Below are 18080 nucleotides of genomic sequence, written 5' to 3' on the forward strand. Positions count from 1 at the left end.
AAAGGAAGAAATTTGTGCAAAAGAAATCAGCATTAAAGGAGGAAGAAGATATGCAATTAATGCAAAAGATATGCAATCCTTATAGAAATCAGAATTCTGGCACTGCAGATCATCCCACTTTGACAGGTTCCCCTGGACAGCTAAGAATGATTGAGAATGTGCATGATATATGGATGAAAAGCCACGGAAGTCTAGTTGAAATTTCCAGTTGGAATCATCTCAATATCTATTTTCTAGAGAAAGTTATGGCCACAACAAGGGACAAAGGTCAGATATGCCGAATCTAGGAAATCTCAACCAATTTGGTTTCAACTTTGTGGACTTTGTGGCCATCCTCCCTTGGGTTTCTTCCTCTATATATAACACCTCATTTCAATATAAAATGATCATCAACCTTGCTCACAAAACTTGCCAAAGCTCTGCCCAAACACTTTCATTCACCAAGTATCATAGAATTCAAATTCACCACCCTTCACCATATTTTCTATCCAAAGCTTGGGAGCCTAGGATACCATATTCTTGAAGATCTCTTGCTACATCTGTAAGGAACCTTGGGAGGAGAATTATAAAGTGTAACTCTATGATCTTCATGTTTAGTGTTCGGGGTTTTATGTTCTTTTTCTTGAATGATTTATGTTTAGGTTTTGTTAAAGTTAATTTTATTCTTGTCTATGAGATATTTGTAATTTTCGAATGACATGATGAATTAAGGTTTTCGATTTTTATTCAATGATTTTAGGTTTTACGCCATGAGTTTCAATTTATGTTCTTAATTAATTTTCGGTGTGTTCTTATATTGCATGTGTGATTAAGACAAGTAGTTGATGTTGCATATGTTAATCATTCATAGTTAAAAACAATTTTGATACAAGTAGTTGATTAATTGTTTGTCCCCTTTGTTCCTCCACCGATTATGATCTTAAATTCGACATTGGATAGGTGCTTTAAACATATTGATTTCTCTTTGTGATATGTAATTGCATGAGGAATTGGTATGTTAGATTTCGTAGCAAGACAAGTAGTTGAGCTCAATAATATCCATGTATTAGGAACCAAGTAGGAACTTGATGCATGATCGAATTTAAGATGAACTATGATACTTACGGCATGAACATGATTGAGAGTAGATTTCGTTACCTTTGTTCTTATGTTATTTGTTTGGTAATTTCTTATGTGTTGGTTGGTTGATCACATATATATATTAGTTTAGGATTTATTTTTATGTTCTTGATCCGATCCTATATCAAATCTTTAAACTCTTATGAATTCGTTGTTAAATGTTTGTGATTATTTACCCTGGTTGGATCCCGGTTTGTGAACGATACCCTCTTGCTTTACACTACTAACGATGCTTACAGGGTTAATATTGATCTCGAGTAATCGAACCAATCATGGCTATAATCGAATTAATTTGGCTGGTTCAATCGATCAATATGTTGGGTATTGAATGTTTTTCCTTTTCTTTTGTTTTAGTATTCGATGATTTTGATAAATAGATTTGTAATCCATAGGCAACTTTCATCGGGAGGAAGAGGTTTTTGAGGAAGAGAAAGAGGATAAGAGCATGAGTAAGAGGAAAAGCTCCTAGGAGAAATAATAGTCATAAGAGGAGTGGATGTTTTAAAGATGAAGTACGTTGAAGTTGTCCCAGACGAAGACGTACTTAACTTTGAAATTTTCTCTTGGGTCTGAAATGAAGCCTCATGAGCTTGTCTTGTAAACAATCATCTCGATCTGTTTCTAATTCTTACGATCTCTATTAGCAGTTGGAAGTTAATATCCAACAAAATGTCACGTGTCTTATTTCTAATGATTGGTGTCAGCTAGAGCTGACCAGCCCGGGTCTGCCAAGTTCCTCCCTATGGGGAATTAGACTGATCAGGTCATAAACAAAGATACATGGAACTCTGTGTGTGTGTTGTGCACTTATGTTTAATATAACTACAAATGAAATAATGTAATCGTTTATTTATTTAATGATATGTGTTCGATAAGCTTCTTTTGCTTATGTAGAAAACAACCAAAAGTGGGAAATTTTATTGAAGGGGCTAGAACCTAAATAAAAGAAAAGAAAATATAAAAAATTGAAGCTATTTTGGTAATTAAATTAAAAAGAGGAAGCTATTTATAAGTTCTTAAAATGCTCGATGAAACACTAGAAGTCGGGCTCCTCAACGAGCCGGGTTCGGCTTGCCCCGGCCCATGAGTGGCGGGTCCGGGTCTTAGTATATTTAAATAAGTGACGGGCCGAGTATTTCACAAATAGGAAGATCCAAACCCGCCCATCTAAAGCAAGCCGCCTTGCGGGCTTTAGCGGGCCGGGCCTTGCGGGCTTGTATTAAAAAAACTATAATACTCTTATTTAAGGGTTTAGAACAATAAAAGAATTATTAGAAAAAATTCTTTAAAAAAAAGTCACAAATAAATTCTAGTTATGAAATATTGTCTATTGACACCAGTAGATGTGATCGATATATATATTTACGGATCCTGTACAAATTTTGACCATTTTGAACATGGTTTGACCGTCCATACCTACGGTCAACAAAAAAAAGGCTTTTTGAGATAATAAAACTCCATTGACCGGGGTTTGCTAAATGGGTTTCCACGTCGCTTCCACGCTTGATCGATAACAAAAATTAGGTGATTTTAAATATGTAAACAGCTTTCGGCATTCGCATCTTGGTAATGGGTCATCCCTTAGGGCATATTAGTTGTGTTTTGGTTTACCGGAAATTCCAACGGTTAAACGATGTCCAAATTGGATGAAATGTTAAAATCGACACTAAATATATATATCGATCACATCAGATAGTGTCGATTGATTCCGATAAGTTTCATTCATATAGTTGTTTCATAATGCGATAGTTTTATTATAAACCTAATATAAAGATTATGATACATTACTGGACACTTCGGCGATCGACAACTCCAGTTCGAAATATTGTCAATTGACACCAGTAGATGTAATCGATATATATATATATATATATATATATATAGGGACCCTGTATAAATTTTGTCCATACCTACGATCAACAGAAAAAGTGGTGTTTTGACATAATAAAACCTAATTGACCGGGGCTTTGTAATCAGTTCGATTACTCGACATCAATATTAACCATGTAAAACACCGTTAGTAGTATAAAGCAAGATGGTGTCGTTCACAAACCGGAGATCCAGTCAGGGCAATAATATTTAACAACGAATTCACAAAAAGATATAGGTTCGGATCAAACAGAAAATAAACATAAGCTTTTATACACATGTGATCAACCAACTAACACATAAGCAATCACCAAACAAATCCTATAAAGAATAAAAAGAACGAAATCTATACTCAATCATGTTCATGCCGAAAGTATCTATTCTCAACCTAGAATCGTTCATGCAATTTTAGGGTCCTATGCGGTTATCCTAACACATAGACACTCAACACATTTAACTCTTGCCACACATCTTCCTTGAAATCTAACATACTTATCCTACCATGCAACTTCAAAGCCACACATATTGAATTCATTAAGCATGTCACCTACTTGACCAACAATCATATAATTTTGAAAATGACAGAAAAGATAAACATGTTCATAGCACAAGTCTTAAATCGAAACCTAACTGACACATATAAACCTTACGACATCAATGGATTACTTAGGCAAATCAACAGTGAACCACATTAAGAACAAATATTTAGTCTACTATGCATCCTAAGCATTCATATATTTGGTTGATTAACATATGCAATCTTACTATGCGCGTCAATCACATATATTTTCATATGAACACACTGAAAATTCTCTAAGTATGTTGAACAAAAACATACGGCAATAAAACCTAAAATCATTGTATAGAAATTGAAACCATTAATTCAAGACATCATTCGAAAGTCATAATAGTTTCATAGACAAAATCGAAATAAACTCTAACAAAACTAAAACATAAATCATCCAAGAACAAAAACAGTAGACACCGAATCCTAGACATGAAAATCATAGAGTTACAATTTGAATTATCCTTCACAGCTTAAGACAAGATAACAAGAGATCTTCAAGGAAATGGACGTCCTATACTATGCGCTTAGGAGTAAAAATATGGTGAAGGGATGAATGAATCCGGTGCTAGGGTTCTTGGTGGAATGAAGGTGTTTGGCCAGAGCTTTGGCTAGTATTTGTGCGCAAGGTTGATGATGATTCTGAGGTCTATTTGTGCCTCTATATATAGGAGAAACAAGGCCCAAACTTTCCCTCACAGCCCTTGGATCAAAAACAAATCAATGACTGAGATAATTCTGCCGAGCCCACTGGACCTCCAGATAAAGATTCGGTCATAACTCACTGTAGGAAATAAATATTGATGAGATTCTAAATCTTAGAGAAAATAAACTCGTAGAGCTTTCCATCCATATAAGTCACGTCTTCTAATTCGTTCTGAGTTGTCCAATGGAGTCCGTCGAAGTTGGACTACGAATCCTGCCAAATTTTTGATTCTTGCATGGATTGAGCTTTTAAGTGCATTTCTTCTTCTCCTTGATAATTCTGATTTATATGCACAAACATATCTTCATATACACCTTGGAAATCCATCTCCAACTTAGATTTGAATTTCTTTTCCAAATAGGAATCCATTACGTCGCACGGCCTCTCCTTATCCTACTAGGAATCTGATTTTCAGTCTCTCATCTTTCCTTGCGCAACTAGGATTGATTTCATTCTCCAACATAGATTTGTCTTTCTTAATAAGAATAAGTACGTTAGAAATAAAGAAATAGGAAAGGATGAATCATACTCGAACAAGGAATCTTAACACTTAGCACGATTTTATCATCAATTCACTCATATTCGATATAAGCTCTACTTAGACACTTATTCTAACAAAATTACTCTATAACACTAAAGAAGAGGTACCAAAGAGTAAGAATAGGGCATAAACACATTAATAACGTCACACTTTTAGCTCATATCAATTTGTTAAATGGGTTTCTTTGTTGCGACCACGCACGATCGGTGACAAAAATTAGGTGATTTCAAATATGTAAACAGCTTTCGGCATTCGCATCTTGGTATTGGGTCATCCCTTAGTGCATCTAGTGATGTTTTTGGTTTACCGAAAATTCTGACGGTCAAACGCAGTCCGAATTGGATGAAATTTTAAAATGGACACTAAATATATATACCGATCACATCAGATGATGTCGATCGATTCCAAGAAGTTTCCTTTATATAGTCGCTTCATAATGTGATAGTTTTATTATAAACATAATATAAAGGTTATGATACATTACTGGACACTTCGGCGATCAACAACTCCAATTCGAAAGATTGTCGATCGACACTAGTAAATGTGATCGATATATATATTTAGGGACCCTGTAAAACGTTCATCCGTTTTTGAACATGGTTTGACCATTTGTACCTACGATCAACTAAAAAGAGGTGTTTTGACATAATAAAACTTCATTGACCGGGGCTTTGCTAAATAAGTTTCCTCATTGTGACCATGCACGATCGGTGACAAAAATTAGGTGATTTTAAATATGTAAATAGCTTTTGCATTCGCATATTAGTAATGGGTCCTCCCTTATAGCATATTAATGGTGTTTTTGGATTACCGAAAATTTTGACGGTCAAACGGTCTGAATTGGATAAAATTTTAAAATGGACACTAAATATATATACTGATTAGATCAGATGGTGTCGATCGATTCCGAGAAGTTTCCTTCATATAGTCGTTTCATAATGTGATAGTTTTATTATAAATCTAATATAAAGGTTGTGATACATTAGTTGACACTTCGGCGATCGACAACTTCAGTTCGAAATATGATATTTCGACACCAGGAGATGTGATCGGTATATATATTTAGGAAACCCATAAAAATTCATTTTGGACATGATTTGACCATTCGTACCTATGGTTAACCAAAAAAGAGAGGTTTTGACATATTAAAACCCCCATTGACCGGGGCTTTGCCAAATGGGTTTCCTCGTTGCGATCATGCACGATCGGTGACAAAAATTAGGCGATTTTAAATATGTAAATAGCTTTTGGTATTCGCATCTTGGTAATGGGTAATCCCTTATGACATATTAGTGGTGTTTTTGGTTTACCAGAAATTTTGACTGTCAAACGAGGTCTGAATTGAATGAAATGTTTTCAGAGTAACTAAATATATATACCGATCACATCGGCTGGTGTCGATTGATCCCGAGAAGTTTCCTTCATATTGTTGCTTCATAATGTGATAGTTTTATTCTAAAACTAATATAAAGGTTACAATACATTAGTGGACACTTAGGCGATCGACAACTCCAGTTCAAAATATGGTCGATCGACACCAACAGATATAATCGGTATATATATTTAGGGACCCCCTAAAAATTTCGTCCGTTTTGGACATTGTTTGACCGTTCGTACCTACGATCAATCAAAAGAGATGCGTTTTGACATATTGAAATCCCATTGACCGAGACTTTGCCAAATAAGTTTACTCAGTGCGACCGCGCACGCTAAGTAAAAAAAATTAGGTGAGCTAAGCTATGCAAACGGCTTTCGGCGTTCGCATCTTTGTAATGGGTCATCTCTTAAGGCATATTATTGGTGTTTTCGGTTTACCGGAAATTCTGACGGTTAAACAAGGTCCGAATTGAATGAATTTTTTATAAGGTCACTAAATATAAGTACCGATCACATCGGCTAGTGTCGATTAATCCCGAGAAATTTCCTTCATATAGTCACTTCATAATGCGATAGTTTTATTTTAAAACTAGTATAAAGGTTATGATACATTAGTGGACATTTCGGTGATCGACAACTCCAGTTCTAAATACGGTCGATCAACACCAGTAGATTTGATCGGTATATATATTTAGGGACCCCATAAATCGTCTATTTTGGACTTTGTTTGATCGTCCGTACCTACGGTCAACAAAAAAAGAGACATTTTGACATATTAAAACCCCATTGACCGGGGCTTTGTCATATGAGTTTCCTCTGTGCGACTGAGCACTATCAGTAACAAAATTTTGATGATTTCATATATGTAAATGAATTTCGACGTTCACATCCTGGTAATGGGTCATCTCTTAGGGCATATTAGTGGTGTTTTCGGTTTACCGGAAATTCTGACGGTCCCACGAGGTCCGAATTAGATGAAATTTAACATGGTCCCTAAATATTAGTATCGATAACATTAGTTGGTGTCTATTAATCCCGAGAAGTTTACTTCATATAGTTGTTTCATAATGCTACAATTTTATTTTAAATCTAGTATAAAGTTATAATATAAAGAAATATAGAATTTTAAATTTAATATTATTAACATATATAATATTTTATGTATAATTATTATAAAAAAAGATTTATATTTGATATACGTATAATATGTTATATGCATGTATAATATTTTATTTCTTGGTGAGTTTGTACGGGTTACGCCTTGTGGGCTTTTGGCGGGCCGGGCCTTACGGGTTTTTGGCGGGTCGGACCGGGTTTTACACCTCTAAACTAAGCCTCGCTCTCTACCACTGAAGCGGATTTTTGCGGGTTTTTTCGCGGACCGGGCCGGATAAAAACTCATCGGACTTACGGGCCTCAGAGAGTTCTCAGATCTGCAGATGCAAAGTTTTAGATGTTATTCTAATAAATATGTAATGGACCACTCCACTGGGTCCAATTTCATTCTGATGTAAAGTTACATTTACACCCCTGCAGTTGATCTTAGTGAAAATAGAAAAAGACAAAATGGTGGTGGAGATTTGTGCGGACAGTGTGGTGAGTTCTGTCCTTTACAAACACCGGAGAGAGTGAAAGAGCGAAAAGGACGGGCGGACGAGGATTCCAGTCTCCTCCACTGTCTTCAATGGAATGCTCTCCTTCTTCTGCTTCTTCTACTTGTTATTCTTCTCTAAGCAGCTTTTGCTTACTGCGGAAGCCCTGCCCATTTTCACCATCATTCACCACCACCTTTTACAAGAAGCAGCAGCAGCAGCAGCAGAGATCCCTTACCCAACTCTCCGCAGTTTCTTACGACAAATTCATTCACTTCGCTCTCGACGAATCCAAACGCCGCACCCACTTGTCCCCTTCTCCTCTCCAGGTCCGTCACCCCTTCTCTCCTTGCTCTCTGCTTTCACTTGTGTTTTTATATGCTATGTATCAGTGGTACAACCCTCGTAAAGTATTAGCTAATCTTGTTTCAAACTAGCCTTGTGTTTCATATCTCTGATGAGTTTTACATTGTCCTGCATTTAACTAGTCTCTGGTTTGAAAAACTCGACTTCCTACATTTCTTTGCTTAGCTTGTGGGGCTTGTTGTGTCAAAATACAGTACGCAATTCTATTATTGGCGAAATTCGTAATAATGTAAAGTGAAAGTATCTTTCAAAGAAATACAATTTTATGAAGGATTCATTTGTTCTGGAGTCGGTCTGTGTCTCCGTCGTAGTGGGTTTTCTGATGCTACTGTGTTCTTCTTTAAATAGTGTATCGTCTTCTTATCAGGAAAAGTTTTGGTTACCTAATAACTTCACCAATAATTGATAACTATCATCATAATTGTTATTTCTATTATTCATGACTAATAGTAATTTCATTGTTATCAGGAAAGATATAATTCCATGGTTTCAATGGATGGTAATGCAGAACTCCAAATGTTATCATTCCAAGCGGCTAAGATTAGGCTTTTACGTAGCCTATATATTGAGACCCCAACAATGCAGGTGTGAACTATGGCTTATGTCATCATGTCGATTTACATCATGAGCTATAGATCAATGAGTCTGTTTAATTTTTTTTCTTAGTCTGTTTAATTGGATTTTCTTGTTTACTTACTCTTATTCATGCTTTCATACACAGCCCGTTACCAAGTACTCCATGTCTGTGTAGAAACATTATTTCACTCACATATTAAGTATATGGGTCGTTCATTGTGAGGTTGCCTGTCAAACTCTAGCGATCACATTTTCATTAGTAACTCTCTAATCTGGCATCACAGTAGTATAATTGTATAACAGATTGTAGGTTTGGGGTTAGTAGAAGTAGTCAGGCCCCAATATTGAGCCCAGTTCACCCAGTTAACAAAGGAGGTTTTGGAATTTCTGCAGATATCAGAAAAAAGAAAGAATGGACAACACCTTGGAACAAGTTATGGAAGGGGAATCAAGAAACTTTTTTAAGGATTTACGCCTGTAATTTCTGTGTTGTCCAATATTTTGGTGGACGGTGAAATTCATCCAATACTGCACGCTTCTTATATTAAGGCATTATATGTGGATATAAAATCAAACAAGGAGTGTTCCTGGATTTAGACATTCATATCTTGCTCAATTGTATAAGCTTAACTTGTTAGAAGATGACATGAGGACTAGTAAAATATCAGTTATGGCCAGAATGTATATAACTGTATGCATAGTGAAAATAAAACCTATTAACACAGTTTTTTCTTTGAAAGATGTGTGTGTATTTGTGTATTTTTTTTATTACTTACTTCAACAACTCAAATCACACTTACCTTTGAAGTGACTCTTGAATTGTAAATGATTGCAGGTTTTGGATTTTGCTGTCTTCCCAGAACCAGAATATGATTTGCCAATATTTTGTGCCAACTTCTTCACCAATGCGAATGTAAACATAGTTGTGCTGTAAGCTCTCATTTTTATAATTTTCTAGACATAATTATAGGATCATTGCTCTACTGTTATTATTAGTGTTGTCAGGCCTTTCAAGTTAGAGCACCCACAATGGGCTCCCTCTTCGAGTTCTATCAACAAATTTAGGGATAACTGGATAAAAAAAAGCCCCAACCACGCTCCTAAAATAAGGAATTCGCTAGCTCTTTTTTTTTTTTTTCCGAATATTTCGCTAGCTCCTAAATTTGGGGAGAAAGGTGACTAAATATTCTTTTAAAACCTATGAATATTCATGGTGTGTTCAGCATGATTGTTGCAACATTTAAAAGGTTCCCTAAAATATCTTTAAATTTATAGTTTAGATTCTTCTTTTTCAATCAATTTTGATGAAAAATATGGAGTAACACTGCAGATGCTCTTACTGTTTTTGAAAATACTTGACATAACTCTAGAGAAAATATGCCTTATGTTTATAGATACTATATGCTAACATGATGCCCTATCTTTACTCAGCTGTGCTTTCACATATTTGGCTAATTAACACAGATTCACTACAGAAAACTATGTTGTCTATGTATGCAGTCTATCACACTTATTATCAAGTATTATATATGGTTTCCGGAGAAATGTAATTGCTTTTATATAAAATTTTAATCTGTTATTTTGTCTTGTGAGAACAAAAATTATAATTGATAATGTTGGGTTTCAATAGTCTTACATGAAAGGACTGTGCACCAATTTGTATTAAATTGAGTCTAGCAAGTGGCATTGCTCAAGCCTCTATTACTGGAGTTCAATTGGGTTCTAAGCAAAAAAAAAAAATGGTTATAAGCAATGGTGAGAGCATTGTTATGAGATTCGTAGGAAGAATACAAACTAATCCTTAATCTGTTAACTATTTAGTTGGCATAATGAATTATAGTCTGTAGTTATGACTTATATCTCTTCCTTAGAACTTTTTGTTATGCTATTTCTAATGCTTACATTTGGACCTTTTGAAGACAAGAAATAGCTACAGATTCATGATCTCCCTATTTCATTTGATTTGAGTAACATTCTTTTGTAGGAAAACAGATTTTGTGTTTTGGAAGAGTGGCAAAAACAGATTAGACCTATAGAGTGACTGTTAAATTTGGATAATAATAATGTTCCAACTCTACTTTGTTTCTGGCTTGGTGTATTTGTACATTGTTCTTTTCAAAGTTCATGTTGAATAAGGTGCATCTAATGACCCCAACTTTTTTACTTCTCTGTTGGATGCCAAACACCTATGCCTCTGAAATTACAAAATTATTTACAGCACAATTATTATTGAACACTATTCCTCTGAGGTCATTTTGGTATCTATATGTCACAGAATACATTAATAGTTGAGTAATGAGAATTTTGAAGCTTACCGGTATTTTACATTGATAGGGATCTTAACCCTTTGCACAACGTCATTATTGAAAGAGAATACAGAGATAAATACTACAAAAGCCTAATACCTCTTGGTGTTAAATATGCTGAGGTAAGTACAATCATTAGAACAGTCACGTATACTGCTTATGATGATTTCATTGTTATTTCCAATTCCTTTCTGGTAGTATGGCATGGTGACTGAACACAGCTTTCATGCAGCTTTTACCATGGGGTGGAAAGCTTACTAGCGAGTCTTTGAAGTTTTTTTCACCCATTGTGATATGGACAAGATTTACGTCAAGTTCAAACAATTATGAGGTTTTGTATTCTGCTTTCATTGAATATTACAAGGTACTGGGCTGATGGTTCTTTTAGCCAAAAAATATGTTGTTTTGATGATTTTAATGATGCCATCGATTTGAATTTTAAAATCAACTTTAGTTTTTATTATGCAGAATATTATAATGTGTTACAATTCTCTTTCTTCCACAGGCATGGCTTGAGCTGATGGACCAAGCAGCAGTGGAGATAAGTGCACCTCAAATTAAACGTAACCGTGAAGCGCATCATCGATATCTAACTTGGAGAGCAGAGAAGGTGATTACTTTCTTGCCTGGTTTTTTCTTCCATGCATCCCACCATCTGTATGAAGGTTTTATCTTTTTTTTTTTTATAGGACCTTAGAGTAGTGGTTATGGAATTCCTAAAGAGATGGATGGTCGTTCTTTAGGATTTTTCTGTTAATCCCCTTTTATCTTTTCATTAATTTTGGAAACTGCCACAACCATTTTTTCAAAATCATACATAAGCTCTCTAGTCAGACAGACCTGCTCATACATATGCTTTTTGATGTTCAAACCCTTGCAAGTTGGTCTAACCTTATCTATTAGAAAATAGCCATTCCAAAACAATCTGGATTTATGATTTCATGAAGCACTAAGCTTGCATTCTAGATGCCAAGCTTGAGAAAATTTGAGAGATGAAAGGAATTAAGTGCAGTATTATCAATTGTTTACTCGGTTCTTGTTTCATTGGATGTTTGCATGACTTATTTGACGAGGCAATATGTTAACAGGATCCTGGACATGGAGTTCTGAAAAGGTTGATTGGGGAAACACGAGCAAAGGTAATAAACATTGGTTTTGTTTGATTTTCTTACATCACTCAATTTTTAATTTCAAATCCTAATCGATAGGATTTGCTGGTGAACTTCCTGTTCAATGGAATCAATAACCTTGGAAGCAAGAGTTTCCTGGATTACTTTCCAGAGTACTGCTGTGATGATGGAACTATAAATCATAATCGTAGTATGATTGGGAAGTCTTACGAAAATCGACCGTGGGATAGAAAGGGAGAGTTTGTTAGTAACAGTTATGAAAGTTAGCTAAATGGTAACATAATTTTGTCCTCCCATCTTTTTCATTTGTTTTACTTAGTGGATTCTTTCCTGCTTTTTTTTTTTTTTAAATCCGAATCTCGTACTGTAAACAGTTGTAGCTAAACAAAACTTGATCAGAGTCAGAGTCTCAGATGATTGGAGTTCAATTATTGAGGAGTATGTTCTCACAAATATATGATATATCAATTGTTCAATGCCTAGCGGGCTCGTTGCGCCTGGTCAATACAGCAATTTTTTTGTAGAAAAAACTAATCTGAAATGCAACCCTTTCGAGCTGAAATGATAAGTCTTTTGGATTTTCAATGAGTTTGCAACACTCCACCTTGATAGGGATTTTTGTCGCAGCTGGTTGCCCCTGTAAAAGTTGCCGCCTTCTATGGCTAGTTGCAGCTGAACCATCGACTTTTATACCAAAGTTAGGGGAATGTGTGGTAATGGTTCTCACAGATTTGTTTTAACATGCCAATATTATTGTCTCCATATTGTCACAATGAACATACCCATTCGAAGGAAGAGCAAGAGCTTCATGTTATAAGGCATCGGCCATCGAGGCCCCCCTACCCCAGTAGCAGTATGTACTTGGATTATAGAATCGCAATGAAAGTAAATTCTTGGACTGAGTTATATATAGGTGAGTAAGTTCATTCAAGAGTTCATTTCCAATTTTCATCCTATTGATAATAGCTGATTGATGTAGTAGTCTAACGTGAGGGTTAGGAGTTTCTAGCAGTTTTTCTTTGAAATTAGCTAGTGAATTGATGTTTTAACTTGTGCCTATTTGTTATTCAACTCTATATTGGAAGGCCAAGCATACACCTAATGTGGGATTGCACCAGCTCTTTACCAAATTTAGTACTCAGGTTTTTCGTGAAATGAATGACGTAGCACGTATTTGGAAGGACAAAATAGTCGACATACTCAACAATGTAATATGAATTTCTTGCGAAATGTGAAATATAGTTACAGACATCACAATTTTTTTTTTGACAAATATTTTTCGAGTAATTTATTTACAGCGTAGACAGTTCACCCAATATACATAACTAGGTACCTAATCCCATTCGAATCTCTTCCTGTGATAGAGGTGCCCTCATTTTTTCTGGATCCCAATAGTAATTCTTGTTATAAAACAGTAACACTGGCAGACATGGATGCACCAAATGGAGCATAATAATCCAGTCATTGAGCTTGGGCAGCTTTGAATAGTTCACGCCACTTTTGCTGATCACTTCCAGGACCTTCTCCCTGAGCAGTACTAGATTTTCAGTGATGGAAAGAAATTTCTCAAAGCAGCAGGGTAGGAGTTAGCTCATAAATTTCACAACATCAAATATGTTCCAGACAACAGCAAAAGCAACATGCTCCTTGAGAACAAGCCGAAAATGAACTAAATCAAGGAAAGAGGCAAGCAACATTCGCAACTCATTAAAATTTTCGGAGAGTTTCAGATTTCGACTCCAACTCGAACTATTGTTTATTCCAAAGACATTCATTTTGTAACAGTATCTTGCTCATATACTTAATATACAGCAGCTACTTATTGTCATATTCAACCCTCCACTATTGTTTCAGCAGCTATACAGACTTTGAATGAACTTCCAGGATCTAAGTCCTGGCCAAGCTAGTATAGTATTCACAGGTCTGTTATATTTTTCAGAGTATGGTTTGCTGCTATTTTTCAGAGTATGTTATACACCTGTATTTTCACTTATATGTTCATATGGTTTGCTGCTACGCTAATAATATGCATGAAGCTAAAACGCTAAAAGGCTTTAGGGTTTTACATATCTGTGAGATACTAATGAAAAGCCAGATGCTAGGTCATGCTCCAAATGCTAGGTATGCCCTTTTTTTATTAATTCAAATATTTGGTTGAAGAAACTGTTCTAAAAAAAGCATAGAAAGCAAACCAGAAATCTCTATATCATCGAATTCCCTAATATCTGCAATCATCTTTTACCTCAACTGAGTTGACTTCAAATATTTGTCCTTCAGTACATTCTATGTCTAGCGCCTGTATGCAAGCTTCAGCAACAACAAGTCTGCTAACTTCTCCAACTAGTGTATCTCCTGGATCACATAAATAGTAAACCCACCAAGAGGCATACCATACAAAGGAACTACAAACACTGTAAAGAAGATCATAGGATAATTTTCACATAAATAGTAAACCCAACAACAAATCTGCTAGATAATATTCTTTTCTAAACCAAAATAATTTCATGCGTACCAAGAAACCCAATATTGGTAATTTGGTATCTAGTGCAAAGTTTCTACAGTAATTCTTCATGCATTCATCACATTCAACCAAACTACATTAGGGCATTAGGCCTTCCCAAAAATTGAAGGTAGCTCAATGTGTGGCCAACTTCTAGGTTTTGAGAAATGTTCACAGTACCAGACTGGATCCACCTAATAGAGAGCATAAAATAATACTAAATAATGAAGTAAGACAAGTTCAACAGTAACATCACTACCATGTAATGGGTATCCAAATTATCATGGTATCTCAGTTTGTCTTCCTTATTTTGTCCTTGAGTACATCCATAACTGGAAGATAATGTTTAAATGACTCGGATGCATTACAAACCCTGAAGGAGGATTTATGCTCCAACATGACATAAGCAATCCTATAATAGGACTCAATTTTAAAACTCAGGAACGAAACTTGAATTTAGTACATGATGCTCGATAAGTCCCTTCGGTAAACATATCATCGTACCTTGACCTATTAGGACTGCACGTCGTTCGCCAGCTGTAGCTTGGAGCAGTGTATTAAGATCATAGGATGTGTAAGGTCCATCTGTCAATCTACCAGCCCTGAAAGACATACATATATTCAGATCAAGAACGTACATTTTAAAGAATATACAGCTTATTACTAAGCTGAAAACTGTCCTAGTTTAGTTTCGTAGAGCACATCAAAACCTGATTATTGTAAATGGTAGACCAGAATTACAAAGAATATCCTCCCCCATCTTCTTATACTTTAGAACACCGAAAAGGTTCATAATGCTACAAAACAGAAGAAGATAAAGTATCTTAAATTATTAATCCATGAAAAAAATATATTAAATAACACACTGCATATGAGCTGATGGGATGCATAACATGAGTCCAATTGAAATAGAGCTTCTTAAACATGGTCATATCAGGTTCTTACCTTGATCCTAATTTCTATGAGAAATACTTACATTTTCTAGATGAAGAGGTTATTAATCTGATAAATTTATTGTTGTTCAGAATATGGAGATCAGAAATTATGATGAATCTATCCATAAAAAATAAATGAAACAAATCTTATACAAGGGTATTACCCACAAGCAATGTCATCACGCTAAATTTTTATGCAGTTTTGTGTTTTTCTTCGTAACTGTTAGTTTACAAAGCATTGCTAGTGAAAACTTAGTATGCTTCATACTCCACAAACATATGAATATACATAGGAAAACTATTGTGGAGCTAATTCTAGCTTATGAATGTGTTTGAAGTGTTTAACTTGAAATGACTTTCAGTCAACATAACGAATGAGAGACCCTAATGACTCCTATAGGGAAGAAGAAAAATTTAAAGTATGAAACATGATGGAAAATGTTCCCAATTTGTTTGTAAATGATACCATTGGGCATGAGGAGCTTCCACCCATCGGTTTTCTAATCTTCTATTTCTGCTTATTGAGTAAATTTTTTGTTTTTGGGGAGGGAAGGTGGTCCTAATCAGTTGTTCCCACTTGTTCGAAAATGAATTTTGTCTCATTAAAGATTGCAGATGAGAGATGTCACTAGGCCTATAGTAGGTACTCGATAACCTCAGAAGATTTTGGAAAGTAGGTCTTGAAAAGATTATTTGAAGAAAAAAAGTTAATGCACTTGTTCTAGGAATATAGATTCCATGTTTCAACTACTGAAACAGCTCTTTGGAGTGTGGTCTTACATGTTTGTGAAACACCAAAAGCAGTACAAATCTACATTCTTTTTTTGAGAACCATCCCCGTTTATACTAGACATACAGTATTTAAATGATCCTAAGGTGATTACCTTGCAAAATATAATCTCCTAACCAACTAAAAGTTGTTGCTGGTATCACTCCTCATTGATAAAGTGACTTACCTCCATGGCAGTTCATTAAACTTGGTTACACCTACTGATGATACAAGAACAATTCTCCTCAGTGTCCGAGGCAGTGCTGATACCAAATTTCTCACACCCTCCCAATCTTCAATCAAAGCAAACAGTAGTCAAAAGTGATGAAACCATATATGCAGATGAGTGCGGAATTGTTTTCTTTTTCTTTTTCCCCTGAATTTCCATAAATAACTTCATTTATTGATACTTGATTATGAAAATAATGAGATTTGAATCATTTGATTCATATGAAAGGTTGTTTGTAGAAAAGTTATTAGTTAATTTACGTACTCTAACAAAAAATAACTGGTGCAAATTGCTTATTACTCAGGGTACTTGGTTGTTCATAAAGCTAAAATTTCAAAAAACATATATACTAACCAACTTTTTCTGGTGTATTATCCCCAGTCCAGCGCTTTGAAGGAAAAGCTGTAGTTCCAGTGCAACAAATCACATGTGTGACTCCCTAGAACATCAGACGTCAGACCGGAAATTATTGATCAAAGTCCTCATAATCAATCCCGAAAATAACCAGGAAAAAAGAAAGAGGTGTAAGCAACTCAACCAGAAGCACAAACCTCAAAGATAGATGGATCTAGATCATCTGGATTGCGAGTGTCCCCATTGAATACCTATCAAATTTGGAAGCTTTATGGGCATAGTCAACACTACTCAGGAAACGGAACAATGTTTAAAAAAAAATGCATCTACTGTCTGTGTGTATAATTTAAGGTTTATCGTTTACTTATAAGGTTTGAGTCTAGTTACATACATGCACATGGGAAATTTAAAACATAATATACGAGTAGTAATAACAATTTGGGTTTGAAGGTCAAAATTAATAGAACAGATATGAATCATATTCGACTGAAGTGAATCTCTTGATCATTAACTTATATAGAGGAAGTGCTACCTGCAATTTCTCATTGTCTTGTTCACCAAATAACGCAGTAGCTTTCTCAGTGTCACGCAATAGTAAGCGAGCCTTGATATTCCGGTCGAGCAATGAAGCCACCACCAGTTGACCTGAAGCATGTTTAAACTCCTAAACTTAAGAAAGCAATCAAGAAAGATTCAAAACATGTAACTGTCTTAATGAGATTAATTGTTCAGGACAGAATATGGAATACCAACACCGCCGGTGCCACCGATGACGAGAACGAGCTTGGAGGAGGAAGAAGGGACAGAGGCGGAGTCTGAAGCAGGGGACTGGGACACCTGCTGCTCCTGTTGAACAGCATGAACTGCTCCCGCTTTTGAGCTCGAAATGGAAGTGGAGCAACATTTTAACTGAAAACCCACAAGAGGGAGAGGTAGTTGTCGAGGGTGTTTCGGGGTTGAGACATGAAAATGGGGAGTGGAAGTGAGTGAGAGTCTGAAAGTAGCCATGAATGAGGGAAACAGATCAGACCAAAACTAGCAGAGGAGGGAAACCAAAGACCAAGAGGAGGTATCAAAACAGCAGTTATATGTGGTCGTTATAATTCCCACGTAATTTACCAAATTGCACCCATTCTTTTCTATATT

The 18080-nt window shown here is 35.6% G+C and overlaps 2 protein-coding genes across 4 annotated transcripts; one reads left to right on the forward strand and one right to left on the reverse strand.

The window, feature by feature from the left end:
• Positions 1-7818: 7818 nt before the first annotated feature.
• Positions 7819-12602, forward strand: LOC126786715 (phytochromobilin:ferredoxin oxidoreductase, chloroplastic). 3 transcript variants are annotated; one of them, XM_050512628.1, is made up of 8 exons: positions 7819-8098; positions 8604-8720; positions 9547-9641; positions 11046-11139; positions 11250-11381; positions 11523-11627; positions 12106-12156; positions 12226-12602. In XM_050512628.1, exons 1-8 carry the CDS (start codon positions 7862-7864, stop codon positions 12412-12414), a joined length of 1020 nt encoding a protein of 339 aa, XP_050368585.1. In that variant the 5' UTR covers positions 7819-7861; the 3' UTR covers positions 12415-12602. The 3 variants fall into 3 exon arrangements, with proteins under 3 accessions (XP_050368585.1, XP_050368586.1, XP_050368587.1); XM_050512629.1 differs by having other exon boundaries at positions 11250-11348; XM_050512630.1 differs by lacking the exon at positions 11046-11139 and having other exon boundaries at positions 9547-9624.
• A 745-nt stretch (positions 12603-13347) lies between these two features.
• On the reverse strand, positions 13348-17962 carry LOC126788403 (sanguinarine reductase). Its single transcript, XM_050514391.1, has 9 exons — positions 17684-17962; positions 17467-17579; positions 17132-17185; positions 16935-17019; positions 16539-16644; positions 15358-15444; positions 15152-15249; positions 14390-14499; positions 13348-13674 (listed from the first exon to the last, which is right to left on the reverse strand). The coding sequence occupies exons 1-9, from the start codon at positions 17940-17942 to the stop codon at positions 13609-13611; spliced, it is 978 nt and encodes a 325-aa protein (XP_050370348.1). The 5' UTR covers positions 17943-17962; the 3' UTR covers positions 13348-13608.
• Between the last annotated feature and the right edge of the window lie 118 nt (positions 17963-18080).

This window comes from Argentina anserina, chromosome 3 (assembly GCF_933775445.1).
Source record: "Argentina anserina chromosome 3, drPotAnse1.1, whole genome shotgun sequence".
Lineage (NCBI taxonomy): Eukaryota > Viridiplantae > Streptophyta > Magnoliopsida > Rosales > Rosaceae > Argentina > Argentina anserina.